The sequence below is a fragment of the Monodelphis domestica genome, chromosome 1 (assembly GCF_027887165.1).
Source record: "Monodelphis domestica isolate mMonDom1 chromosome 1, mMonDom1.pri, whole genome shotgun sequence".
NCBI lineage: Eukaryota > Metazoa > Chordata > Mammalia > Didelphimorphia > Didelphidae > Monodelphis > Monodelphis domestica.
In genome coordinates, this window is record NC_077227.1 from 734,745,104 (window position 1) to 734,772,599 (window position 27,496).

Below are 27,496 nucleotides of genomic sequence, written 5' to 3' on the forward strand. Positions count from 1 at the left end.
TAATGTCTCATTTGGCTTTTCCCTAGCACAGCTCATACCCAAGAGAAAGCACTCCAGGAATGAGAAATGTCCAAGGCAAAGGCACAGATGTTTTGTAAGGAACAGCTGGCGGGAAAGTCGGATGTGAAGAGGGAATAGGAAAAGGAAGCGTTACAGCAAGTTAAGGCCAAGCGAAGGGTTGTAAAAGCTAAATAACCTTTTTCCTAGCAGCAAGAGGGAAGCACTGGGCTTTACTGAGCAGGGGAGTGATACGGTCAGGTCTGGACTTCATGGAAATCACTTAATAAACGTGGATCGAGTTGGCACCTTTCTCCCACACCCTGGAGGGAAGGGAATTCTAACTAGAAAGACCTGGTAGTGAAGTAGTGAAGAAAGGCTACTTACTCTTTTTTTAAGCAGAGATCAAAGGATGAGAAATTAAGGCAAATAAAGACTCTCCTCATTTTGATTTCTCTGTAAAAATCATCTTTGAATTGGGAAAGACTGAACAAAAATGATTTCTTACCCGAGCAGGGAAAAAGAGGCAACCTACTTGCCCATGGCAAGCCCAAGTCAAAAGGCCCAAAGCACATATTCTGTAGGAAAAAACTAGCAGATGTGATTGCTGAATTGCTCTCATTAATATCTGAAATCCCAGGAAAAAAAGGAAGGGATCCTAGGACTAGAGAAGGGTAAGAATCTTCATTTCCACAAAAGAATCTTATAAAGCATTTATTATGTCAACAAGCTGGCCTGGAATCCTGGCAAAACTCTAACTTATTACTCAGAGATTACAAACTAGGAAGTTCCTTGGAGGTGCCAGCTATGCACTAGGTATTGAGGACACACGGAAAAAATCAAGCCAGGTGTGTGACCCTGGGCAAGTCACCTAACCCACATTGCCTAGCCTTTATCACTCTTCTATCTTGGAACCAATACATAGTATTGATTCTAAGGCAGAAAGGTTAAAAAAATTAAACAATCCCTACTTGCAAAAAAACATCCTGAGACACATGCGTATATTACGTATAAGACAGAACATAAAAGTTCATGTGTACAGACACATGAAATAAATCTAGGCAGTTGGAGCTGCATCTTACAGGAAGAAAGGGATTCTGAGGGGGAAGAGGCAGCTTAGTTACCATGTGCCTGGCACTGTGCTGCGTGAGGAAAACACAAATGCAAGCAAAAGGAGAGTCCTTGCCCTCAAGGAGTGTACACCCTAACTGGGGAAGACAACACTTACAGGGCGCTGAAAACGAGGTGGAACGGAACCCACACAGCTCCAGAGAATGAGGGGACCAGTCATGGGCTCAACCACGTTTTGACTAGATAGAAAATTTTAATCGTGTGGAATTCCAAAAAAAGATCACTCAGCGAAGAAAGTCTGGAAGCGAAAACAGGAGCCTCAAGGCCCTCCAGGACACTGCTGCAGAGTGGCTGGGGACCCGGACCAGGATGAAAAATGTACTCACGGGTACAACCACCACCTACAGGAAATGTTCGCTCCGGGTGCATAATGCCTGTTGGACAAGCATCCAAATCACTATAAAAATGTCGAGTGGGGCCAAAGATAATCCTAGAGTGCCCCATTATAAACTTCCAATTCACTCTGAACCACTTGATTTTGAGCCATTCAATCCCTTCACTTGCTTGTTTTTGTTTTGGGTTTTTTTGAAGTATGGGATGGGAAACAAGACTACTTACTTCCCAGTTTGTAGCTCACAACTGGCCTTCCATTCATCTTATCCAGCAACAGCTCAGAGATGTAACTGGCCAAGGGATAAGAGGAAACTATGACTGTGTGTGCAAACAGTGGCAAACAGGCAGCTCACCAGCAGCCCAGAGAATGCGGGGCAGCTGGGGGGTCTCGGCAGGCACAACCAGAGAAGGAGCGCCCCTTCCTACCCTGCCACCCTCATCTGGAGAATCCCCTTCAGCTAGAGACCGGACAGACACAATTTCAGGAAAGGCACCATGCGGCAAGCCAAGGGCCTCATCGGAGGAGGATCACCTGAAGGAAATACACATTGAGCTTGTAGAAAACATGAATCTAGGTACAGGCTGGCTATTTGAGCTGAAGGGAAGGTGCAGCAAAGGACTCGCCATGTTGCTTGGTCCCACAGGGCAGAATTACGAGCAATGCACAAGTTCCACAAAGGCCAATTTAGAATTCATGTCCAAAAAAGTCCTCAAACTGAAGAACTAACCAAAAGTAGAACAAGCTGGTCTCAGAGGTAGCAGGTACTTGTCAGACATCTCATCATGGGAATGATCTGGGCTATGGCCTGGCCCAGAGGGCTGCTCAAGTCTCTTCTAACTCAAAAATTCTACGTTGCGCTTTGGTGAAACAGGGATGATACTGTTGATGGGAACCTCCTAGGTGAGGACATCAAACACTGCAGCCCCTGTGGCCATAGAGATGCCAGCTCTATTTGTCCTCTGGGTTTCCACACTTCCAGCTGGTCTCTATGACCTGTCTGCTCTTCCCCTCACTCTCTTCAATTCTCCTCATTCCTCGGAGGCCCAACTCTAGTAAATGCCCTTCCTATCTCGTCCTAATGGCTAGACCCGTGTTGGTGAGCCTCTGGCACGTGGGCCAGAGCATGCTCCCCCCAGTCTGGGGCAAGGCAGGGACTCCCATGTGGTGTGAGGCTGCCGGTTGGGCCCTCAGTCTCTAAAGGGTTCACCATCCCTGCTCTAGACCACTCACTTGGCAGCTGCCTTTACTGTCTGACGTGAGTCTTGTCCACCTAAATAGATTACAACCTGCACAGTACAGAGCGAATCTCCCCACAGCATCCAACAAAAGAACAGATACAAGTTAAATAGCAAAAGCTTACTTAGAATTTGCTTATTCCTTCTTTTCTTCTTCCCTGACTTTCCCTCTTAGAATTAATACTGGGTATTGGTTCCAATGGGGGTCAAGTGACTTGCCCAGGGTCACACAGCTGGGAAATGTCTGAGGCCAGATTTGAACCCAGGATCTCCTGTCTCTAGGCCTGGCTAGAGAGCCACTCAGCTCCCTGATAGTACAAGTACTGCTGTCGTTGTCTCAGTCATGTCCAATTTTTGGTGACCACCCCAGGACTTCATGCTGGCCAAGCCTGGAACAGTTTGTCATTTCCTTCTCCAGCTCACTGGACAGATAAGGAAATGGCAGCAAACAGGTTTCAGCGACTTGACCAGGCTGAGCCAGTATCTGAAGCCAGGTTTGAATCCAGGTGTTCAGGGGTGACCCGGCACTCTCCCCCCCTGTGCCACAAGTCCCATTAGTTTATGTATAAATGGGGCAGAGGAGAGAGCTGCTCCTTTACCGGCCCTCCCTCTCAGGACCCTCCTCGGTCTCCTTTGAGGGGGCATCATCCATGTCACTCCCACTCACTCCTTTCTCTGTGCCCTTCCCTCTCCCCGGTGATCACGGCAGTCTGATCGGCTCTGGCAGATGATTCTCACATCTCCATCCATCCCTCCAAGCCATCTTCTTCGCCTTCGGAATCTGCAAGCTCAGGATCATTCTCAATCCAGTCCCCTCAGAGCTAAACCCACTGCCACGTCTGGTTTCTGCCTTCTCCCTCCTCGGGTCCCAACCCTCGACTCCCACCCGAATTCAGGCTCTATCCTTTGGCCTACAGCCAGGTCTGTGTGGGCAATGAATTCCCTTAAACACTACTTGAAAGGGCCCTGCCCAGCGGAAATCTGTAAGCTGAATAGGAAGCATTATTCGCACACTTCCTTCCAAGGCTCAGTTCCCCACTTCTCCTCCAGGCCAGCTGGCACCCACTTCTGTTCTCTGGATCTAGTGAGGGCTCCTTCTTGTTTCTCCCATTAGAATGGTAACCCTCAAGGCTGGGATCCTTGACTTTTCCTTTTCTCCCAGTGCCTTGCTGGTGCCTGGCACTAACTAAGCAAGTACTTGGTGCTTTCCTGCTTTTGGGGACTGACTTGCATTCCAATCCAACATTCTTACCCCTCTAATACATTAAGCTACCTCCCGAGTGAAGATTTTACAGTTCAACCTGAAGATGACAATGACAATGAGTAGTTAGCATGAAAAATTATCTTTGTTTTCTTCCAGGACGGCTCACTCCAACCCACATGATAAAAGCAATTCTTCTTTCACCTCAAAGATACAGACTAATTAATTCAACAATAACTTAGAAAATATAAAAATAATTGTAATCGTGTATCCACAGTGAAATTTTAAAAGCTGCTTTACAAAAGAAAGTTTTTAATACACCACGCATACATAAATTCAGTGTTCAAAATAAAGAGGCCAAATTCTAGGCCCTCTTCAAAACAGTTTCCAGTATTCCAAGGCTGTGTGCATAGATATACAAATACTGATGAAGCAGGCAAAGTAGAGACATGAAGGGTAGTAGAGAAGAGAGGCTGAGAACAGGCTCAGCACCACTATCTGAATAAAATACATCATTGCACTAAGCCAAACGACTGACCACGTACATGGTCAACAAGGATAAGTGGACAGGAAAAAAAAAGGCATGTTCCCCAGTGCACGATCAACAGAAAACACTGCAAGTCATTCCCTGGAGTCTTTTTTTGTGCCTGTCCTACTAATGGAATCCAAGGGGAAAGACCAGACTCCACAGAGCTCATTTCCTCCAATATCTCCCAAGTTTATCTCCTAACTGGTTTTCTGACCACTGCTCTATATAGCCACTTCCATAACAGGACATCATCACTACATTAATCCTTAAAAGAGTTTCCTTTAGAAAAATTGTCCTCAGTGGGTAGGGGAGAAAATGCCATGCACGGGGCCTGAGAAGACAGGCCAGAGGAGGAGCCTGAGACCTTTGGGAGGATGACATTTTGTGCTTAGAAGGAACCCACCAATGCCTGCCTACTCTTGGTTACAAATGGCAGCAGAGGTCACTGTCAAAACAACTCTTAAACAAAGTTGTTAAGTTTTAGGGGTAAAAACTAAAATAATTCTGATCCTATAACTTTGGAAAATCCAGTGTTTGAGCTAATTAGTTTGTTGGGACCCACCAAAACTTTCTAATAAAGTTACAATTTCAAATCAGAATTAAGATTTTTTTCCCTGCTAGACTCTTAAAGAGAATTTTTCTTCTGATTATTTCTTCTGTATTCTCCAAAGAACACGAAAACATGCATTTTCTATAGCTTACAAAATATATTTCTCTGAAGATGTTCAAATAAAGGTTTCAATTAATTTTCTACTAAATCTGAAGTAGTAGCCAAGTACCCACCTCTCGACAACTTGTCCATTTTATTTTATTAGTTGCTTGCCTTTTTGGGTAATCTAAATTAAGCCTGGACCAGACTTTGCTTTATCCACTAGTTCATTCATATACAAACTAGACAAACCACACATATACACAATGAGAAAGTGTCTCAATCCAATCCACAAAAAAGGGAAGTAAACATTGCCGCTCTTGAGAGGAAATGCTTTCAAAAATACTTTAGCACAAGGTAAAAAATTACAATGTAATCTGAAATTGCCTTTTTTAAAACATACTAGTTTTAAAAGTTGAGTAAAATGGTACACAAATCATTAAACCCCTAGGATTGAATACACAGAACCTTTCAGAATAAAACACTTTTTAAAAAGATGTATGTACATGCACATCACAGTTTTACACTTTGACATTCTCATCAACACAAAGACCTGAAAACCAACACTTCAGTAATAACATGGAAAAGACTCCCAAGAGCATATTTACAAAAGATGTGATTAGATTAGAATACAGACAAGGTGACTGACATTGAACATTCTGGATAAGACATCCAAACCACTGCCTGCTGAAGTCTAGCTCCCCTGAAGAGACTTCATTGAGTGACACCATTTCCCACACAGCAGGTTTAACATGACTTTACCGAAGGAATTTAAACAGAGGATTTACTTAATGAATGGGCAGCGTCCACCCCTCTATATTTGCTTCTTTTAGAGGTTTCTCTTAGGGTAACTCAAGATTTCTCTTCACAACTTAAAAAATACATCTGTCTTTTCTCTCACTTTGATTCAGGTCATACTCTATTATTATAAAAGCCACTGGAATACATCTCTTTTTTCTTTCTAATGGGAAAAAAAGCCTGCATATTCCGTTGTGGGTTGTGGAAGGCTCTGGTAGTAATTTCAGACAACAGATCAGGGTAATTTCAACAGCTCTAGGAGAGCACCCACTGCTCCAAAATAACCCTAGAAAGGCAAAAAATCCAAGACATTTGTTAATAAAACATACCAAGACTTAAATACATTGTCTTAAATAATTACTAAAATCAAAACATAATTGGGGAGAGGGTAGCGGGAATGAAACTACCAAATCTGAATTCCTTTCAAGGGCAGCAACATGTAGAAAAAGCAGTGATCGTATTTCATATGAAGATTTTAATTTTTCAGCATGAATTGGGATTTTTTACATCAGAGGATGTCCTGCTTTGGACATATAACTTCCAGAATGACATGAAGGGTAGCTAGGTAGCTCAATTAAGTAGAGCTAGGCCTGGAAATGGGGGATCCTGGGTTCAAATCTGGTCTCGGAGGCTTCCTAGCTATGTGACCCTAGGCAAATCACTTGACCCTAAATGCCTAGCCCTAAATGCTCTTCAGCCTTGGAACTGATACCCAGTATTGATTCTAAGACAGAAGGCAAAAGTTTTTTTAAAAATAAAATAAATCTTTAAGAAAATAGCATGATAACTAAATAGAAAAGATGCAATCACCATAATGATTTGATTTGATTTTACTTTGGAAAACCAAGCTATTTAACTGCATCACTCAGACTATCTGTTATACTCATTTTAGGCCTCTCTTCCCAAAAAGAAAACATTAATGCTTATTATTTTACTTGTACTTTAAACCAATGAAAAAGTCAGGACTTAATTTGAACCTCCAACCATTAACAGAAAAGAACTAGGCATGTACTCTATTTTATTAAAATTTTTTTTTGATTGGGCTTACCTCATGCTCTGAAAAAAGTGCTTTCAACTGCCCCTTGGACCAGTAATCCAAAGCATATGCAAGAAGTCTCATGGAAATGGTATTAATTCGCAAAAAATTTCCAACAAATACCACCTGGTTAATGTTCTGGGCACATTGAAAAAAGATAATTAGATTTCAACATGATTTCCATTCCATTTTTAAAACCACACCCAAAAAGCATTTTCGTTTTTGGTTATCTTTAAGACTATTTAATCAGTAAAACATTTGAGGGAAAATGAAACACTAAAAAGCATTTGCAAGAAACTAGCTGATATTAACTATTCATGGACTTCCATGCTCCTTTCTTAAGCTTTTCCAAATCCAAACCCCCCCATTTCACAGCATGCCAGAAATGAGGGAAGAGACCTCAGCAGAAGTAGCCTTATCTATTATACACAGTATAACCAAATTTCCAAGGAGGACTATCTCTACCTCCTTTCCCATATCTATAAAAACAAAGAGGGTTAGACTAAATGATCTTGGGTACCTCTATCTTTTAGGTCTAACACTACATTAAGAGTAATGCAAAATTAATGGAACAAAAATTCAGTTCAAAGTAGAAAAGAAAAAAGCGATACTTATCTAAAATGGAATTCAAAGCTCACATCCTTAATTAATACGCTTATATAAGTGAGGAAGTCTCATGAAGGCATCTACAGGATCCTCAATCTTGTAAAAAATGTCTAATCACTTCCCAAAGTCAAAAGATGCCTTAAGGTGGTGAGTTTCCTTGATATTTCACAGGCATCATCCCACACCCCCAAAACTAAACACTGCTAGGTTAGCAGTCACTAAAACTAAAAAGCAACCTATCCAGAAACATACTACAACCAAAGATCAAATCTCAAAACCACCTCCCAATTTACTTCATCCATAAAACACTAATTGATCATCTGGCAGTGTTGTCTCTCCCAACAAAAATGGGTCTTGGCTTACCAGGATCAGTGTTTGAAGCTAAGAGGTCCTTATATGCCAAAGTCCTTACTTTGTACGAAGAACATTTGCAGGAGGACCAGAGACAACATCAAATCACCACTGACTACAATTTAAAAGATTTTGTACAAATTAACCAAATAATGTGTTTTACCTTTAAAATCTATATCCTTTATCTGGTTACAAATTCTTTCCTTACCCACAGGTGTAAAAGTTGTACCTTCATAATCTCAACTTTTTTTGTATGACTTGTAATATTTAAGGTACTATCCATTTGGAATTTGTTGCAATATATGGTAAAAAAGATTGGTCTGAGCCTATTTCCCACCAAATGGCTCTCCCAGTTTTTACCAAACCAAGTTCCTTGCCTAGTACAGTATTCTTGGGGTTATAAATACTTGATGCCATACCTGTCCCCTTATCTAAAGTCATTCCACTGATCTACTTTTCAGAGTATAAAAAATATGTCACAGAAAGGGAATGGAGAGATGTGCTCTGTTTAAAATGGAGACCCGTTAGGGTGGGAAAAGTGTCATTCACGGGATTGATACCTCCAGAGCTCAGCACAGTGCCTGGCACAGAAGCAGCACTTAGCAAAGGCTTGTTGACTGATGGTGAGTGAGAGCAGAAGGCAACAAGTAGCCAATGAGAAACATCAAATATGTTCCCCTCCTAAAGCACTCAAAGCAAAAGATAACATCATTTAAGAACTGAACTAAGGGACAAAAAATGACAGGCAAACTGCTAGAGGGCTTTACTGGAGTAGGCAAAGTAGGACTTCAGTCCATTGGGATGACACCATGTAGTGTAGTCATGGAAGGACATGGACAAGAGTCAGACAAGAATCTGAAGTGAGAAAAATGCAAGTTCAAATTGGGCCTCTTACTAGCTGTGTGACCCTGGGCAAAAGGAGGTTAGTAACAGTACTTAATCCCCACAGTTGTTGTGAAGACCAAATGAGATCATTGTAAAGTACTCAGCACATTGTAAGCTCCATTATACTTGATAAATGCTTTAACTTGGCTCCCAAATTATTGAGATCACAGATCCATCTCACAGGGCCATTTTAAGAATCAATGAGATCAATGCAAGACCTTAAAGTGCTATATAATTGTCAGTTATTTTCTTCAGGTTTCTTCTACATTAACTTATTTCTCACAGTGGGAAGAGGTGTGAGAGGGTGGAGGAGAGGCCAGTGTTCCAACAGCTTGATAAATAAAGTCATCACTTGGAAATAGGTCTCTTCTTACTAGCCTCTTACTCCATCACTGTGCCAAAGCAGAGAGTATCTAGGTAAAAGAGAAGAGGTTTGGGTGATCACGATATCAGTAAAATGAAGGGAAAGCTGGACTTTAGAAAAGTCAATGAAAACTGCCCTGTGGGGATAAGAGGGTGGAAGGAAGAGAAGTAATGACTAGCTGCAGATCTAGTTGTCAAAGCAGCAGATGGTTTTGTTCTTGGCATCTTGGCTGTCTCTACTCTGCCATCTTCTAGTATTTCTTTGGTCCAGGTTCCCTCTGGCTATCCAAGAATCCCTGTGCCATAGCTCCACTTAGGCCTTTCCCATCTTTACAGTGCTCTGTGTTCCAGCACTGACCTCCTTGTATTCTTCCATCTATCTCTCTGGGCCTTGAGTTTCTATTCCCTAAGTGCTAAATATGTGAGGAAAGAAGTCTGAAGCAACTGAATTATTGCATCAGACTGAAAATGTCCCCTTTTTAGTGTCCTGTTCTTTGGCTTGCTAAACCCTCTTCTTTTCTAATTGATAGCTTAAATAGTTGTATGCTTTAATTAAAGACACCACCGGCAAATTTCCTTTTGTGGCTTCTCTTAGAGGGAAGTATCATTTGTCACCTTATTTTCCTATTGAACCCTAGAATCTTTGAGGACGACTTTAGCAATCTATTTTCTTTTAATTAAGAAGGCCTGAAAAGAGCACCTGAAGAAGCCCCATTGTTCTGAGTGTTCCTGGCTGACAGGGTTCCACCTCCTTTATATTGGGAACTGAGAGATGTGGGGCATGGGTTTCCTGAGATTGGGTTGGTTTAAGATGGAGGTGGACACTGGTTCAGACTTTTAACCTTACAAGGGGGAAACAGTATAGGGAGCTGTGTGATGAAAATTAGATCCACCTCACCACAGTGGCTAGCGTCAGTCTGACATCCCCTGGCATCAAGAGGAGCATCACCACTGTGGAAGGTGGAGCTAGGGGGGCATTTTACAGATGAAAAACTAAGGGTGTAAGGAGTTAAGTGACTTGTCCCAGGTCACACACAGCTAGTAGGAACTGGAATTCAAACCCAGCCCATCCCAATTCCAAACCCAGCATGATCAGATGACTAAACGTTGACTTCAAACCAAATTCATACATGAACAAGGCCTAAAAGGCTAATGCTTCTTTAACATCAAGCTACAGAACACTCTTATTGCCCAAATGAAGTGAAGACCCATCTTGGTTCTTTCATAGCCCTGTACAATGCTGCTTGACATCAATGCAACAAGGCAGCACTGTAAAGAAGCTGAAAGCACCAAGAGAGAGAGGCCGTCCAGTGTCCCAGGGGCATCCAGTTTTCATGCTCCCTTTCTTCCTCCACCTCACAGCAGGTTCTTACCTTCCCTCCAACTCCCACCTTCTTGTGACACCCAGATCACCTGCTGTCTTCTTCCTTCTCCTAAATTCGAGTCCTTTCAACCTCATTAATGCCAGAATCTGAAAAACGCCCCATGGCATGTGGGAAGTCTTCTTTTTTTCCCCAAATATCACAAAGAGATTAGCTTCTTTCATTACCTCATTCAGAGCACACATTCGTGCTATTGAGCCGATGTTGTTGGTGATCGTGATTAAAGTCGCTCTGGCCAGGTCCTCTTTGCTGGCGGCCTCTCTTTTCTCCTTGCTCATCATGTTTCCGAAACTATAATGAGAACATTGAAAACCCAGCACTATGAGGGGAAAAACAAGGCAGTGCAAAAGGTATTGGAAATTTAGTATAATCAAATGCAATTTTTAAACAAGCAGATTTAGATCATCCAAAATTTTTATTTTAAAACTATAAAGAAATTAGTCAAAGAAAAAAAATTCTGTCAAAGAGGCAGCTATGTAATATGGTTGTATTGGAATTTTACTGATTAGCAGTAGAAACTATTCAAACTGGGCCTTTTCTTTATCATCTCAGTCACTGGAGATAGTTGGGCCTCCTCAAGCAGTGTCTGAGAAGTAGATTCATGGCCCTGAACCACTTGGGCTCAATTCCCTTCCCTGTTCCTGTCCCATCCCAAAAGTGCATGTTTCTTGACCACTCAGCTATATAGCTGTTCTGCTTGGATTATTACAAGATGTATGATACAAATTTGTCAGGGAGAAACAAAAATGTCTATCCCCTAATTTCCACAAAGGTTTAACGAATGAGAGAATCACAGTTTCTAGTCAATAACTTCTAGAATTCCTGAAAGTCCAGGTGCTTAAACAGAGAACCAGCTTTCTTTGAAAACCTTGGAGAAAATAATATTAGTATGATTACAACTCTAGGTGTTCTTTAAGTAAGTTTTTAATAACATGTTTTCACATCATCTAAATTTCTTGAGGATTCTTCTTCTTTCCCCTCCCAGAGACTTATCCAATAACAAAAAAATGTTTTTCAAAGAGAAAAAAGGAAAAGAAACAATGAAAGTCAAACTGATTAATATACTAAAAACTAAAATAGTGAAAACAACATTTTATGGACCTCCCACCTCTGTAAAGGAATAAGAAGATCTCTACAATTAGAATGGCACTACAAAAGCTAAACTGGACAACTATAACTGAAGTGATTAATACAAATTCAACACTGCAGATACACTGAAACCATAATTTATAGTGTAGTCACAAACCAGGAAAATTCTCAAAAAACTGAGTTTAAAGAAAAGCAATGTGACATTTTCAAGTAGTAAAAACTAGCCCCAAAGTTGACATAAAAATATTTTATTCCTAAATATGTTAGGGTCCCCATTTCACACACACATATTCTTACCTAGAGGCTACAGCCCAGCCTGGCAATGAAAACCTCTCATAGTCCCCTCCATAAATGTCTCGTACTAATTTATCCACCTTCGTACTATCTCCGCGGGATGCCATTTCAAGAGCTTCTTCAAAAGTGGTGCAGCCAGTGAGAAGACAGCAAAGACCAAAGAAAGTTCCTCCCCCAAGACTGATTAAAAAACAACAAAAAAAATAAAAAAAACAGATCACACATTGTATTATCTTCTCTACAAATTTCAAAACAGAGACCTTAAGTAGGATGAGAACTTCTTTATGTAGCTAAAAACACCCTCCCAGACAGAGACCTCAAGAGATGTCAGTCACATCTAAGAGCAAATACAAAAATGTTAACATAGAAAATAATTCACGTCCATACTCAGAACACATTTGTTCATCTAAGCCAACAAGCAGAGGAAGGAATGAGTCTCCCCTCTGGTACATTGACCTACTACACATTTGGCAACTTCAATCTGTACAATCATCTACAAGACTAAGACAAATAAAAAGAATGGGAACTCTGAATTTTTAAGAAATCTTAACTTCAAAGTTTGGGTGTCAACAAACAAAAATAAATCTATTGGATCAGTGATGGGAACCTTTTAGAGATGGAGTGCTTCACTCTCACCACTCTCCTCACTGCCGCCACCACCCGCTGTGTCCCTCTGGCTTTCTAGTAATGAACTCTGGCAGGCAAAGGTAGGTGTGCCCTTTTAGGTACATGTGCCATAGGTTCACCATCACTGTATTAGATGGTGAAACAATTTAAAAGGTCCTCAAAAGCATGCTTTTTAGTACCTTAAAAACTGAGCTTACATTAAATCTATGTTGTTAACTGTCTTATTAATGAACCTTACCTGGTACCAGTGACACGCTTATAATTATCTTTGGAATATACTGCCAAGATGCTAACCCCAGAGCCAATGTTCACCAGAAGAAGGGGATATGGATTTTTCAGATTGAAGGGTAACTTCTGACATTTTTCAGAATCAGCTGGGTTTTCAAAGTAATAGCACTGTGACCGTCCATTGAATCCAACAGAATCAATATATAAAATTCCTTTAATTAAGCAGTCTAGTTCATCAAGTTTGCAAAGCTGAAGATCACCTATCTGTAATAAAATAAGAAAAAAATTTCAGTTAGGTTTTGAAAATGCTAAAAGTCACATTTTTTTGGTAAGAGTATCCCCCATGACCATATGAAATGAAGTCCAGTTATTAAAGTTCTGTTATTTATGTATGTTTTACAGAACAGAAAGGGCAGTCTCTTTGAGGCAAGGATTGAGGGAGGAGAATAGACAGACTGGGCAGTATGATGAAATCTAAATACCCCACACACCTAAAAACACTCTGCAAATGAAAGCTCAAGGAGGTCTGGGAAGTCATTTTTCAGCCAAAAAAATGTGTCTTTATCAAGTGGCTAAGTAAAAAACCAGTCAATCTCTCATATGAAAAATCTATTTTAAAAATTACTAATGTAACAAATTGCACATACTTCAGACCAAAGGAATACTATTTAAGCTAGTATACTTTCACACACAAAGGAGGCAGAGAAGCAGAAACCAAGGAATGTTGTTTTATAGCACAGCATAGAATTTAATATTGTGAAATCATTCTCAAAGGTTAGAAAATATAGTCTGAAGATACTTAATTCATTTCTAATAATCTAAACAAAACATTCCAAGTTTAAAAAGCAAAAAGCTTCTTTAACACATGACCTGCTCCTGAGAGTACTTGGGCAGTTAAAATGTGAAATAAGAACTAACCAAAACCTCAGTCCTTAGTCCTTAAGTTGGAGCATAGTTGAATTAAGGGAATCAGGAAACTATGAGGCAATCTAAGGAAGAATGAAGTTTGCCTATTACCCACTACACTACTTCCTTTGAATAATCTGGCCCAGGATGAGTTTCAGAGTCCTGGGCTGACAGCAGACTGAGGAGTAGTTCTGCCCACAGGCATTGGAGAAGCACAACTAAAGGACAGTCCTCCTTAGGGGATGATGGACAAAAGTTAAGATGCCTGAAGAGACACGAGTAATTGGAAACCAGCTAAAGCAGTCAATGCCTGGTAGGGAACAGAGCCAGCAAAGAACAAGGCAATGACACCATCAAAAGATACAGGCAGTTCTGAGGCATTAATTACCTACCTCTCCCTCTACAACTGTTCTCTGGTCACACATGTTACTATGTATATGCCTCCCATATGACCCTTATACACATATGTCCTCTCTTCACAGGAAAAGTATATCTATTTGCTGGAGTGAATTCAAGGTTTAGAGAAGAGCATTTTATCATTTTTAATACCATGCTATTTCATTAAAAAAAATAGATGATCTACTAGCTTCAGAATATTCTAAAATAATGGTCATTTCTCCTACCTAAAGACATATGTTGAACCTATTAACATGTGTCAACTTCCTTTGGTTACTTAGTCCCTGACAACTACTTAAATACTTCAAGTTTTTTCTTACATATAACAGAAGTTCTTTTGTGGACCTCTAAAACATCTTTATTACTACTTGTGGAGTTGGAAAACTATCAATGACTTTTTACAATTCTTCATATTCTTTACTAGATCAAATTCAATATTCCTTCATTAGGACCTACAGTCATTATTTTCTGAACCCCTCAATAATAGCACAGATTTTTTTTTTAAGTTTAATTCTTAGTTACCAAAGAGCAAACATTCCACTCACTGAGATTGCTTCTTGACTCCCAGTCCACTTGTGGCCCACTATAACTCAGATATTTTTCTGCCACAGGTGTCTCACCAGTTTTTCCCTTTTATCTTTCAAGGTCGTTTGCTGCCCTGAAGTGTTCTGTCTTGGACTTATCTGCCCTGAACTTCTTCCTATTTCTGACAAACCAGCACTATTCTGGGTCATACTGCAGTCTGGTAATTCAAACTTTGAATTTACTAATCCAAGTTAATGAGAGCAACAAAGGCACATTTCCCTAAGCAAATTCAAGATTGTATACAAAATATCTATAATTACAAAAAAGGCAAATTAGGATTCACATTTTTAAGATTATTTGTTATAAAATCTTTTTATAATAACTCCATTTCCATGATTCAGAAGATGCACAATTTCAGCAGCCAGCTACACACTTTGGTCAGAAAACTGCCTAGTAGGGGGAAGCTGGGTGGCTCAGTGGATTGAGAACCAGGCCCAGAGATGGGAGGTCCTAGGTTCAAATGTGACCTCAGACACTTCCTAGCTGTGTGACCCTGAGCAAGTCACTTGACCCCCATTGCCTAGCCCTTACTACTCTTCTGCCTTAAAACCAATATACAGTATTGAGTCTAAGATGGAAGGGTGAGGGTTTAAAAAAAAAAGAAAAAAGAAAACTCCCTAATTCCCTATTCTGGTAATAAGCCTCAAATTCCTTAACTGCATTTCAATATACAGGGTTTTATAAGATTTTTTGAGACAAACCTTGTGTAGTAAACATTAAGAAGTTTAAAAAGATTATTAAGTGTGATTAAGTGCCAACTTTTGGGACACCCTATAGTTCCTAATTTCCACACAACTTCTCAGGAACAGCTATTGTAGAAAAAGAGGCATATTTGTTACAAATAAAATGAGTCCCAGAATAAATTCCTAGGGGTCTGGCTGATAGATGACTGAGATATGAATATCATTTCATATAACTTTCCAAATGATTTGGACAGCCACATAACAGACTTGAAGCAAAGATAAGGGGTCCTGTCCTCTAAGGGTCACTAAATGAAGGGGTGGGAGGAACTGCATAATTAAAAGGCAATTTAATTTAGGATTATTTTCTCTTTTAAAGAGTAATAGAAATAATTCATTTAAGAGGTAAGAAAAAATCAAAAATCATTTTTTCATGGTAATAGTAGAAATAAAATTTCAAGAAAAACCATTTTCCTATCCTTGGGTAACTTAGAATAAATTAAAAGTAGACATCAATGACTTTTACAAATGCCCCTGCTAAAAAAACAAAAGCCCATCTCTATTTAAGACAGGTCATCACTTAGGGTGCTTCTTTGTTTTCTTATAATAATGTAAAGTACATTGTACCAACTGATGGCAACCCTATATTAGATAAGCACATCAATAGAATGAAGTAATAAGCTGCATTAGAAAGAGCTGAATTTGAAGTTCAAAGATGGGGGGTTTGACTAACTGTGTGATCTTGAGAGCAAGTCCCTGCCTATGACTCCATTCCCTTATCTGTGAAATAAGGAGATTGTACTAAATGTGTCTCTTTGTCTCTAAACCTATTATCCTGTGATTCTAAATAAAAAATAAAAAATAAAAACAATGTTCCAATAACATATTTTTAAAATCAGTTTGTTTTTAAATTAGAATAAGGTCTTTTTAAAATTTTTCAATTAAAGGAATTAACAAGAATAAAGTAAACCCAGAGAAACAAAAAAGAACACTCCTGTTATAACAGACATTTCTTGAGTGAAAAGTCTGTGCCTATCAGCACTTACCTACAAAAAGCTTCCTCTGCTTAGCTGTATTTTCACAGCCCTAAGCATGAATGGGCCTTTATCAACACTTGCCCCACAATTCAAACACAAGGCCAGTGCTGACATGCATAAGATCTGAAAAAGGTAGAAGAGAAACAGCAGAAAGAGAAGTGGCCTCAGAGCCAGCAAAACTTGGGCTCACAGCCCTAGCAAGGTCCAATCCTTTCCCTTCTTGGAGCTTCAATTCCTCATCTATAAAGCACTTTTCAAATGCCATCTCACTGGATCCTCACAACCACCCTGGGAGAGAAAAGTGCTATCATTATCCCCATTTTACAGATAAAGAAACTGAGGCAGCTAGGAGGTGAAATAATCTGCCCAGGGTCATATAGTTATTAAGTGGCTGATGCTGGATTTAAACTCAGGTCTTCTTTACTCCAGGTTCCTGATGTACTATCCCCACTGTACTAACTCCACTCCACGTATATAGTATTCCATGAATGTCACCTCAACACCTTTACAATATATCAGAAGGAAATTCAGAGACAGTTATGTCCTCCATTTTATCTTCATTTCTCCTCTAGAAAAGCTCCAAAGTTTACTCTGTGGCACGCCTATGCCAATTCACTCAACTAAAAGAATGTTTTTCAGGGGAATAGGAGAGGAAAATAAGAGATATCATCTATCCCACCCTCCTCAAACCATTCATAACCTGCATGACATTTGTTTTCTAAAGATTTAAAATCCTGGGGGCTTAAAAGTTCTTAGAAATCATCTAGTCCAATATTCTCATTTTACAGGTAAGGTGACTAAAACTGAAAACTCCAAAATCACCAAAAAAAAAACAAAAACCCTAAAATCCAGAGCTCCAGATTATGTTTACTGTATTTTCCAATCTCTCTCTCACACAAGCACAGCCCACTTTTTATCCTCATAACAGGAAATAAAGCAAAAATAAGTCTTGGTCTAGAAGGACTAACATGTCTAATCACACTCATTGAAGAACACCAGTATAGTCTAATATTAAATATGTATACTGTTTGATGAAAAGGAAGGGCAAATAAATCCCTTCTTTGCCTGCCCTCTGGTAACATTGGTCTCAAGACATAAAACTGAAAAGGTATTTGAAATAACAGTATATTTGAAATATTCTTTTTAACTGGGACCTAGGGTGAGGCTGAGCAATCTAACAGTATGAAGATAACTTTTTTTAAGTTTTTCTGTAGTTTGAATGTTTGAAGACATGGGCAATATTTTTCCTTTTGTCAATTAATCTTTGCTTATCTTCCATTATTTTTTTTAAATATTTATTGAAGGGGAAAGAACCTACTTGTACAAAAATAATTACAGCTATTCTTTTTGTGGTAGCAAAGAATTAGAAATTGAAGGGATAGGTGTCCATCAATTAGGGAATGGCTGGACAAATTGTGGTATATGATGGTGATGGAATACTACTGTGCTGTAAGAAATGCTAAACAGGATGATTTCAGAAAGAGCTAAACTTTCATAAACTGATGCACAATGAAAAGCAAATAAAACCAGGAGGACATTGTACAAAGTAACAGTGATACTGTAAAATGACCAACTGTGATACTTAGCTACTCTCAGTATGATCCAGGACAATTCCAAGAGACTTATGACAAAGAATGCTATCCATCTCCAGAGAAAAAACTGTTGGAGTTGGAATGCAGATCAAAGCATGACTTTCACTTTAATTTATTTGGGTTTTGGTTTTATATAATTCTCTTACCAAAATGATCAGTATGGAAATGTTTTGCATGATAATACACATAAAGCCCAGATCAAATTGCTTGCCAGCTCCAGGAGAAAAGGGGGAAGAAGACAATTTAGATCATATAACTTTGGAAAACTTATGTGGAAATTTGTTATTATATGTAATTGATCAAATAAAATATCTTTATAATAATAATTTGAGTCATTTGGCAATATGTCTACAAGTAACCATGGGGAAGCATAGATTATAGATTGAGAGATATGGTCTAGCTTTTAAAATTTCTTTTCAAGTATTTCCTTCTCTGTTTTATGTTTAATTTTTCATAAATTCAACATATAGAGACCAAAGAAATGAAATTTTATACTTTAATAGATCTGATTCTTTCTATGACATATGAAAAGTTAGCAAAAAAAAGCTGCATTTATTTAACAACCTCACTTTTGCTATTCATTTATTTCCCAATCAAATGTAATTCAAACCTGACTTAAAAAAGCTAAATTTAGAAGGCTAAGACTTAAAATAATTAAGTAGATGGAAATGCTTCCACCATTACCTACAGTACTATTTTAAAACAAATTATTAGACTATAAAGTTGTATATAAGCTAAAAAAAAATGCATACTGTAAGAAAATCCTGCTCAAATTTGTACGCTCCACCTCCAGTGGCACAAAAGACAGTGTGGAGACTTGAGAAGTTTTTATCTCTGCCCATTTGAATAAAAGCAGGCATGTCATGAGTAGGAAAGCGTATAAAGTGCAGATTGCCTTTACGTCCACACAAGGTCAGATCCTTCAATTCAAGGTGGACATCCCGAATGCCTGCGGACCCATATGCCACGTTTGAGGTTAGGTATTTCCTAATGCTTTTAAGACTTTCCACTTCCTCCTCCTCTTCTTCAGCAGTGATATCTTTGGGTTCGAAATAAACCAGCTTGACCAAGGTTCCACCAATATCCAAGCCAAACCACGGAAAGACTAAATGGGAAATAAAAGGGAAAAAAAAGAAAAAATTCTTATTTTTTCTGCAGCTGCAATAACCAACAACAATAAACTGTAATCCCTGCCTATCAGTTAGCTATGCAATCTCAGTTTACACCCTACAATTTGCAAGGGGACTATGGATTGAAAAAGTTTAATTGCCCTATTTTTTATAACAATTCTGGTGAACAGTCTTATTATGGTCTTAACATAGGCATTATTTGGGGGTGAATGCACTATTTTTAAAAAGTCAAAACTTAAACCATGCTTCATTAAATGTAACCTCTTGAACTATCCATAGCTTTATCTCTAAAATGTACAGTTCCTTCATTTTCATATTTAATTGGCAAATTAAGAAAACATCAAAAAAGTCATATTCAGATTAAATAAAATGTACATTTTCAAAAACCTCTGAAGGCAGCTTTTCTCAACTATTGCCTTAATTAACTTTTAAGCCAAGCAGATACTGTGATTCTAAGTAACATGGCTAAAAGTTTCTAGTTATCCATCAGGATCAGGTCTAACCACAACTAAACCAGAACCTTGTTTCAGAGTATACGGAAAAGACAACACCTGGTGAAATGAGATCTCAAAATCATGTATGAAAGCAAATATAAGACAAAGGTCAAATTTAGAAATTAAAACTAGCACTGCATGCCTCTATATGATTTAAACAATGTCACATTTATTTTCATAGTCAGTTTCCATAAGATTTAAAATAATGAATCACAAACATCAACATTGGAAAAATCGATTTAGAGCAATGACTATCCACATAAGGGAAGATGATCTATATACTTCTGGATTAACCACAAACTAATGGGGAATAAGGGTAGTACTAGTGAACTGAATTGTCCTATCAAGTCACCAAAAGATAGCAAGAATACCATGGCTTAAGTTTGCTGAGTCTTAAGCAAAAAAAGGTAGCAGGGTTAAAACTCATATCAACCAATCAATAAGCATTTATTAAGCAACAACTGTACTATGTGTCAGGCACTGTGCTAGGACCTGGGAAAAGAAAAACAAAGATGAAACAGTCCCCGCACTCAAAAATTAATATTACAAATAAAAAGGTTAACAATGAACCAAATAACAATAAGCCAAATGACACAATAGCCTTGTGGTTTTATTTATCTACTTTAAAAATATACAATTTCTGTCCTCTGAAATTCCATCAAAATCTATCCAAATTCACACCATTTTAGAAAACCTGCTATATGACCTCTCCAAAACACTCCATTAATTTGGTTCAAGGAAAAAAAATTCCTACTTGACCTCACAGTTTAAATGAAAAACAGATAATTACTTCAGTTCCAACTCAAAGAAAGTTGTTGTACCAAACAAAATTTGTCTGAGAGTATCAACAGAACTAAGAGTAGATTTAAATCATTCTAAATGGCAGAAAGGGTTTCTAAAAAGAACTAAGGCCATATTCAGAATTGTTTCCCAATGGAAAATAGCTAAGTTAACATTCCTGGTATTTTTAAAAGTAGATCTACAATCCTCAGGAAGAAGGGCTAACCTACACCCATCACAATTAAGTTTCCATATGCAACATATAATGTAACTAAATCATGAGAGATGATTATTTCTGTTTCCACAAAAGGGGGAGTCAATCAGGAAATCAACACTGTACATGGTATAATAGCAGACCCCAAGAAGTTTTTGTTTGGAGAGGAAAAAAAGTATTACCTCATTCAATGAAATACAGCAATGAGTTTTTGAGAGCATACATTTTAACTTCCAATTACCAGTACGAGCATGTAAAAAAGCCAAATGCTCCCAAAGACTCAAAAAGACAATAACTACATAAGGATAAGCAGGCACCAAGTTATGAATTCTAAGAGACTGGATTAAAGCTTCAAATATCTTTACTGTTTTATAAAGAGCCAATTTGGAATCTCCCTCCCTTTTTTTTACTGAATACAGTACTGAATTAGGTTTTTTTCTCTTCCATCTATAATTTAAGTTTAAGTAAGATGTGTTGATAACATAATATATGGTTCTTTTTGCTTGTCCTTTCCCCAGCTAAACAAGAGGGCAGACACTGAAATACTTAGAACCATATTATTACCCAAATGTATGATTCATATGTGCAGGCCCATTGAAGACTCTTAAAATACAACACACTGTACCATTTTACCACTGCATAATTCACTTTCCTTTTGACTATATTTAGATACTGTCAACATTTTATATTGCTAGCTTTATTTCTGTGAGATGACAGGCCATGTTTGACTTGGGCTCATATACATTTGAAGTTGGCAAAACACTCCACTTGAAAGAAAAAAGCCCCTTTTATGCTCTACTCATTTTGTCACAAGAGTTGACCTGATTTCCTGCTAAATTGGAGCCTAGCAAGAGAATGAAGAGGACCAAGACAACTCACAGCACACCCTTGCTGCTCCAAGCTGCTCCTCTTTGTCCCAATTCGACAAACATGTTATAATAACTTGGTACAATTCCTGGCTATGTAGTAATAACGAGAAAACAAGGTCTACTAAGTTGGCATATTCAAGCTTCAAATCAAACTTCCAAGGCTTGATTGCTAGGATAAAGGGTTCAAAGTCTTCCTAAGGAGGGCAGGATTTCAAAACCGTATCATTAACAGAACTGGTGTGTGGCAACCAGCTTGGCCATACTTGAGCTTCAGCTCCTATAGCTATAAGCCATTGTGCACCTTCTGGCTTCCATCCCTAGCCATTCACATCTTTTTCTGTTCTCATAGAATCTGAGCTTATTTTAAGTTTTGTTTTGTTCCTCACTTATCTAATGTCTAATCTAATCCCTGTACCACGTGAGATTCCCATCTTTCTCTCACTTCTTATTGCCCACAAACATCATTCCAAAGACTGACTTACACCCTTGCAACACTTACAGTAAGTAGGCATAAAAAAAGCACCTAATCCACAATATGTTGCAACAAAATTTTTCGAACAGGATAGTACAGTCTCATCATTCCTTATCTAAACCATGTTCATCCCTATACCTGCACATTGATTCCTTCTGTATGCCTCTTGTTTGGTGTGCTCTCTCTAGCTACTCTTTGCACATCCAAATCCTACTCATCTTTTGGGGGTTAGCTTTGGACTATTTTCCCCATGAATTCTGTTTAGACTTTGGTGAACACAACTTTCCTCCTCTAAAATTCTACTAAAGCTTATGCAATTCATTTTGGCATTTGCCTGTTCAAATTATTTTACAGATATTAAATATCATCTTTCCAAATGAACTGTAACCTTGTATGAAAGAAACCCTATTTATTATTTCATAATGTCTATTATACAGCAGCTAATAAATACTGGTTGGTGAATAGGTGACAAGAAAGTAACCAGGCACCTAGAAAATACAAAAGGATTTGAAGAAAATCAAGAAAGAAAAAATACAATGGCATATGGTTAATAATCCAGAATCAGACTCAAAGAATTTTAAAGCTAGACAGAACCCTGGAGATATTTCATTCATTTTTGTGGATAGAAATTGAGACCTAGGAAGATTAAATAATAACTTTAAAACATTAAGTTAGTGAAAAAACAGCAATACCTACTGGTAAATCATACTCAGTGAGGAAACAAAGTTTCCTTATTTAAAGTAAAAACAAGTTAAGAAATAGAACCAAAGTCTAATTTAAAGGGAAAGATAGCAATTTTGAATTATGTCCCAAGGACTTTAAAAGAATTTGATTCAGCAATACCACTAGTTTGTATCCCAAAAATATTTTTAAAAATGGGAAAGGACCTATTTGTAAAAATATATTTATAGTTGGTCTTGGAAAAATGAGGGGATATTCCTTGATTGGGGAATGGCTGAACAAATTACAGTTTATGATAGTGCTATAAGGAATGATGAATTGATTTGATTTCTATAAGGATTAAAAAAGACCTCCACAGTATTGACTCCAAGATGGAAGGTAAGGGTTTAAAAAAAAAAAACGAATTGATGCAGAGTGAAATAAGCAGAACCAAGAGAACATTATACACAGTAACTAAAACACTGTGGGAAGATCAAATTAATACTTTTGCTACTAATAGCAATGCAATGATCCAGGACAATTCTGAGGGGTTTATGAGAAAAAAAGCTATCCACATATAGAGAAAGTACTGTGGTAGTAGAAATCCATAAGAAAACATGATTTGTTCTTTGTTTATATGGATATATAATTGGGGTTTTGGTTTAAAAATACTACTCTATTACAAAAACAAATTATATAGAAATAGGTTTTGAGTAATAATATATGTATAACCATGTAGAATTGCTTGTCATTCCCGGGAGAGGAGAGGGAAGAGAGGGAAGAGGGGCAAAAGACAGTATGAATCATGGAACCATGGAAAAAATTTTTTTCTAATAATTTTACTTTTTTAAATTAAAAAAAAGAAAGATAAATTTACTCAGAAAAAAAAACCAACCTGTATACATTCTGGTAACTTGAATATTAAAGCGGTAGGTAAGGAGAGAGCAAATTAAAAGGCATTTTGACCTTGTATAAATACACCAATGAGAGGGGAGATGTGAGCAAAGGAAATCTTCCAAAGTTCCCCATTATGTATCCAGTACTTGATCACATCAGCACAAAAAAATTCTGTCAGCCCTCCCACTTCCAACACACACACACACACACACACACACACACACACTCCAGAAAGTTTCAAATGTCAACAATTCTGTAGTCAAGTAAGACAGGAGAGCACAAATGGTTTTCTGCCATTTCAATGAGAGCCCAACAAGGTAACCTGATCTGTCACTAGGGTAAGGAAAGAACATCTGAAGAAATAAACAAAGGGCTGCTCCTCTCCTGTTTACCAAGACTCACCTGAGCTACTTGGAAGGAAGGACTAAGAGAGAATTATATCCTTCAAAACTCATTCTTTAGAATGAATAGTAGAAGTGAGTTTCCTACCTCAATTTCAAATGGGATCTGAAGTCATGCTCCAAAACAAGAGCAAATATTTCACACAAAGACAGCAGACATTTTCTACAATACAGATCTGGGTAAACTCACTTTTTAAAATTGCCTTTTCAAGTCCTCCCCAAATTATTTAACCTTGTGCTCTAGACAACTCACTAAGGCTATAAAAGTTGCAAGAGGTAGAAGAGGGAGTTTCCTCACCTCTGAGACCCCTATACTAACAAAATCATAAGTCCAGACCTTATCCCCGTAATAATGCTGTTTCTTCTCCATATGCATGAAGGAACCCCACAACATTACAGAAACTTTAAGGAAATTATGTATTTTCATCACATTATTGGAGTTAATATAATTCTTCACTAGGACATGGGGTAAGAGAGAACATGGCAACCTCTAAGGATTTGTGTCATTGAAATAAAGAAGCATAAAACTAGCAGTAAAAATATTCAACTTTACAATTCAAGACAAATCTATGCTAGCAAAGATTAAATGATATAAATATGTTTGACAAAAATAGAGCTCACTGAGACCATATAAAATGAATGCCTGTACATAAAATATTGAGGACACTTCTCACTCCCTCCTCCTCTTATCCTGCACCAAAAATTTGGTGTCATGACATGGAATCCTGATTAATGGGCTGAAAAATTATACTTTATGCACTGATATTAATTTAAATGTGCGACTAAACTTAAGTACTTAAAATTAAGAATGTGGCATCATACAATGGGGATAAAATAAATTTGCATCATCTATACCTGCCATTTTATTATTTAAATATCGCATTTGAGTTAATAACAATTTCAGCAAAGGAAAGACATAAATAGACTTCCTTCAGCGTTAAGGTATTGGACATGGGGGAAAAGATGTTTAACACAGATAAAGAAAGGGAAGAATCATTTGGGCTCAGTATGAAGGATTCAAGATGCAGGTTTTTGTCTATTAGGAAAAAATCGGGAGGTTTATGAAGAACAGCATGCACAAGATTAGAAGCATTTCTTCGGCTTGGGAAAAACTTTTAAGAAAAATCTCTGGGAGACCAGGATCCAGTTACTGAAAGGAGATAGCTAAGAAAGGGTAAAGACTCTTAAATGAGGGGAAATGGTCTCTCCTATTTTAGAACAAGGAAAACTCAAAAGGGCAAGTGCCATCTGGAAAGAAGTCTGTTTCCCAAGGAAAATGACTTTTAAAAAAAATCTTACCTTCCATCTTAGAATTGGTACCAAGGCGGAAGAGTGGTAAGGGCTAGAGCAATGGAGTTAAGTGACTTGCCCAGGACCACACAGCTAGGAAGTATCTGAAACCAGATGTGAACCCAGATCCTCCTGACTCCAGGCCTGGTGCTCTATCCATGGAGCCACCCAGCTGCCCCTGAAAATCGCTTTTGATCCCATAAAAAACACTCACCTAGGAAATCCCCGAAAGACCTACCTTAAGAGTCAATGTATTTTAAAAGGGGATGTATGAAGAGGGATGAAAAACATCTTTCCAGACAGATCCATCAAACCCCCGGATTTATATAAACGAAAGAGCCACGAGGTGAGCCCGACAGCGGCCCCCTTCCAAGAGCAGTTCAGAGGGCAACCACCTGGTCGGGGGCTCTTGAGTTCTTCCTGCTCAAAGCCCTGAGCAGAGCCGGGGAGCCCCCCCCCCAATGGATCCCGGAAATACCCAAGGTCACCTAGGCAATAAGGGGAAAAACTGGAACGACCCCCTCTATTTGAGCCCTCTCTCCTCTACGCCCATTTCCAGGGGGATGCCAAAGCAAATTGGCTGAAAATTGGAGCCCTTGGGAGACAGAGGAAGGGCTTCAAGGAAGGACACCCAGGGCTCAGCTGCCCAAGCTCCAACCCAGGACAGCAGAATAGCCCAAGAGACCCCCGACGGCCTCCCCTCTTCGTGAGGAGGGGCCGGCGTGGAGGCCCAGCACTCCAGGGCCAAGGAGGTCTTTCATCCCAGAAAAAGAGTGTGCAAAGGCAACACTGGTGACTCCCGATCAAGCCTGGGGCTGAAACTAAAGAGCCCCCCCCCCCAGGCCCTTCCAACTCGTCCAAAACACGGACTAGCTCACCCCCACCCCCTAAATCCCGTATTCCCCCATGACTTTGGAGCTGAATGTAAAGGGCTTCGAGATTTTCTGGAGGGAAGGGCTGGCAAAAGGGGTACGTAACCGGTAAAGACCCGGAATGGAAATGGAAAGACAAAAGATGGGGGGAAAAGGGAGATGGAACGAGCGGGGGAAAAGGTCGGGTAGAGCAGAGGAGGGGGAGGGGAAAGGAAGTGGTGAGGTGAGGAGGGGGGATAAAGAAGAAAGGGGAAGCAGCGTAAGGGGGAGGGAGGGGTCGGGGAGAGTCGAAGGGGGGGTCGAGAGGAAGAAGCAGGGGAGGGGGCGGGAAAGCAAGGAGGCAGGGTGGTGGGGTGGGCGGGGCGATCAGGGGGAGGGGAGGGGCGGGGCAAGGCGAGGAGAGAAGGGAGGCGCGGCGCGCGGTCCCGATTAATTGCGCGGGGGCGCGCCCTGGCTCCGCAGTGGAGCGGGGGCGCGCGCGCGGGAAAAAACGGCGGCCCGAGCTGGAGGAAGCGAGCGGGCGGGCCGGGGAGCGCGGGCAGGCGTCACTTACGTGGCCGGTTCTTCTTGAGGCTTTCCAGCCGCTGACGGGTAGCGTGCGTAGCGCCGCTGTAAGAGCCCGGCCGCTCCCGGCTCACGCCGCTCGCCGCTCCCCGGAACTGGCTGTCAACGGCCGCGGAGGCGGAGGAGGTCAGAGAGGAGGAGGAGGCGGCCGAGGTGCTGCTGGCCCGACGTCGGGCGGGCTCCCGCCTCCGCGGCTCCAGCACCGGCCCCCCGGGCCCCGGCTCCCCAGACGAGGACGATGCGGAGGCCGGCGGCCCCGGGGGGGAGCTGACGGCGGTAGCGGCGGCGGTGGTGGTAATGGTGGCGGCGGCGGCGGGGGCGGCGGCGGCCCTGCCTTGGTGCTCCATGGGCGCCTCGGACCGGCCTGCTCCCATCAGCAGCAGCCGCCGCCTCTCCCGCCCGTGCCGGCCCCCCGTGCCCACCGCCTCCTCCTCCTCGGCCGCCGCTACCTCAGCCGACGCCCCGCCCTTCGCGGGCCTCCACCCTGTGCGCCGACGCAGAGCGAACCAATCGCGGCGGCCCACCCAATGAGCTCCCGGATGGGGCAAGAGTGACGGCATCTCCATCCAATGGGAAAGGCGCAGAGTAGGAGGGGGAAGGGAGGCAAGAAAGAGGGGGTGGGTCAGAGAGTGAGAGAGAGATGCTCTTGCCCAATGAAGTCTGAAGAATAAGACTGACAGAAGGTGGGACCAATTGGAGTGTGTTCCCGCCTCCATCGCCCCGTGGGCGGGAAGACGACTGTACGGGGAGTAGGTGGAACTCCGCGCTCCCGCCTATTCCAGGCTCCCTCCCCCCAGTGCTGTCTGCCCCGCCCCCTTCCCGCCAGGCGCCCCCTCCCCCAAGCCCATCCCCCCCAAATCATGTCAGCTGCCAAAAATAACTTCAACCGCTCCTAAGATAACGTCACCCCTAAAACTTGTAA

General features: G+C 40.2%; 1 protein-coding gene and 1 non-coding gene across 5 annotated transcripts; both read right to left on the reverse strand.

The window, feature by feature from the left end:
• Window positions 1-4,132: 4,132 nt before the first annotated feature.
• On the reverse strand, window positions 4,133-27,149 carry PANK2 (pantothenate kinase 2). Of its 4 annotated transcripts, none has more exons than XM_056813725.1 (7): window positions 26,564-27,149; window positions 18,684-19,036; window positions 12,746-12,999; window positions 11,884-12,060; window positions 10,665-10,788; window positions 6,923-7,048; window positions 4,133-6,160 (listed from the first exon to the last, which is right to left on the reverse strand). In XM_056813725.1, the coding sequence occupies exons 1-7, from the start codon at window positions 27,138-27,140 to the stop codon at window positions 6,110-6,112; spliced, it is 1,662 nt and encodes a 553-aa protein (XP_056669703.1). In that variant the 5' UTR covers window positions 27,141-27,149; the 3' UTR covers window positions 4,133-6,109. The 4 variants fall into 4 exon arrangements, with proteins under 4 accessions (XP_056669703.1, XP_056669716.1, XP_056669707.1 ...); XM_056813738.1 differs by lacking the exon at window positions 26,564-27,149 and adding an exon at window positions 25,377-25,926; XM_056813729.1 differs by lacking the exons at window positions 4,133-6,160; window positions 6,923-7,048 and adding an exon at window positions 8,047-9,165.
• On the reverse strand, window positions 10,326-10,409 carry MIR103-2 (microRNA mir-103-2). Its single transcript, NR_032161.1, has one exon. It is a non-coding gene; the product is annotated as a microRNA mir-103-2 (primary transcript).
• Window positions 27,150-27,496: the final 347 nt, after the last annotated feature.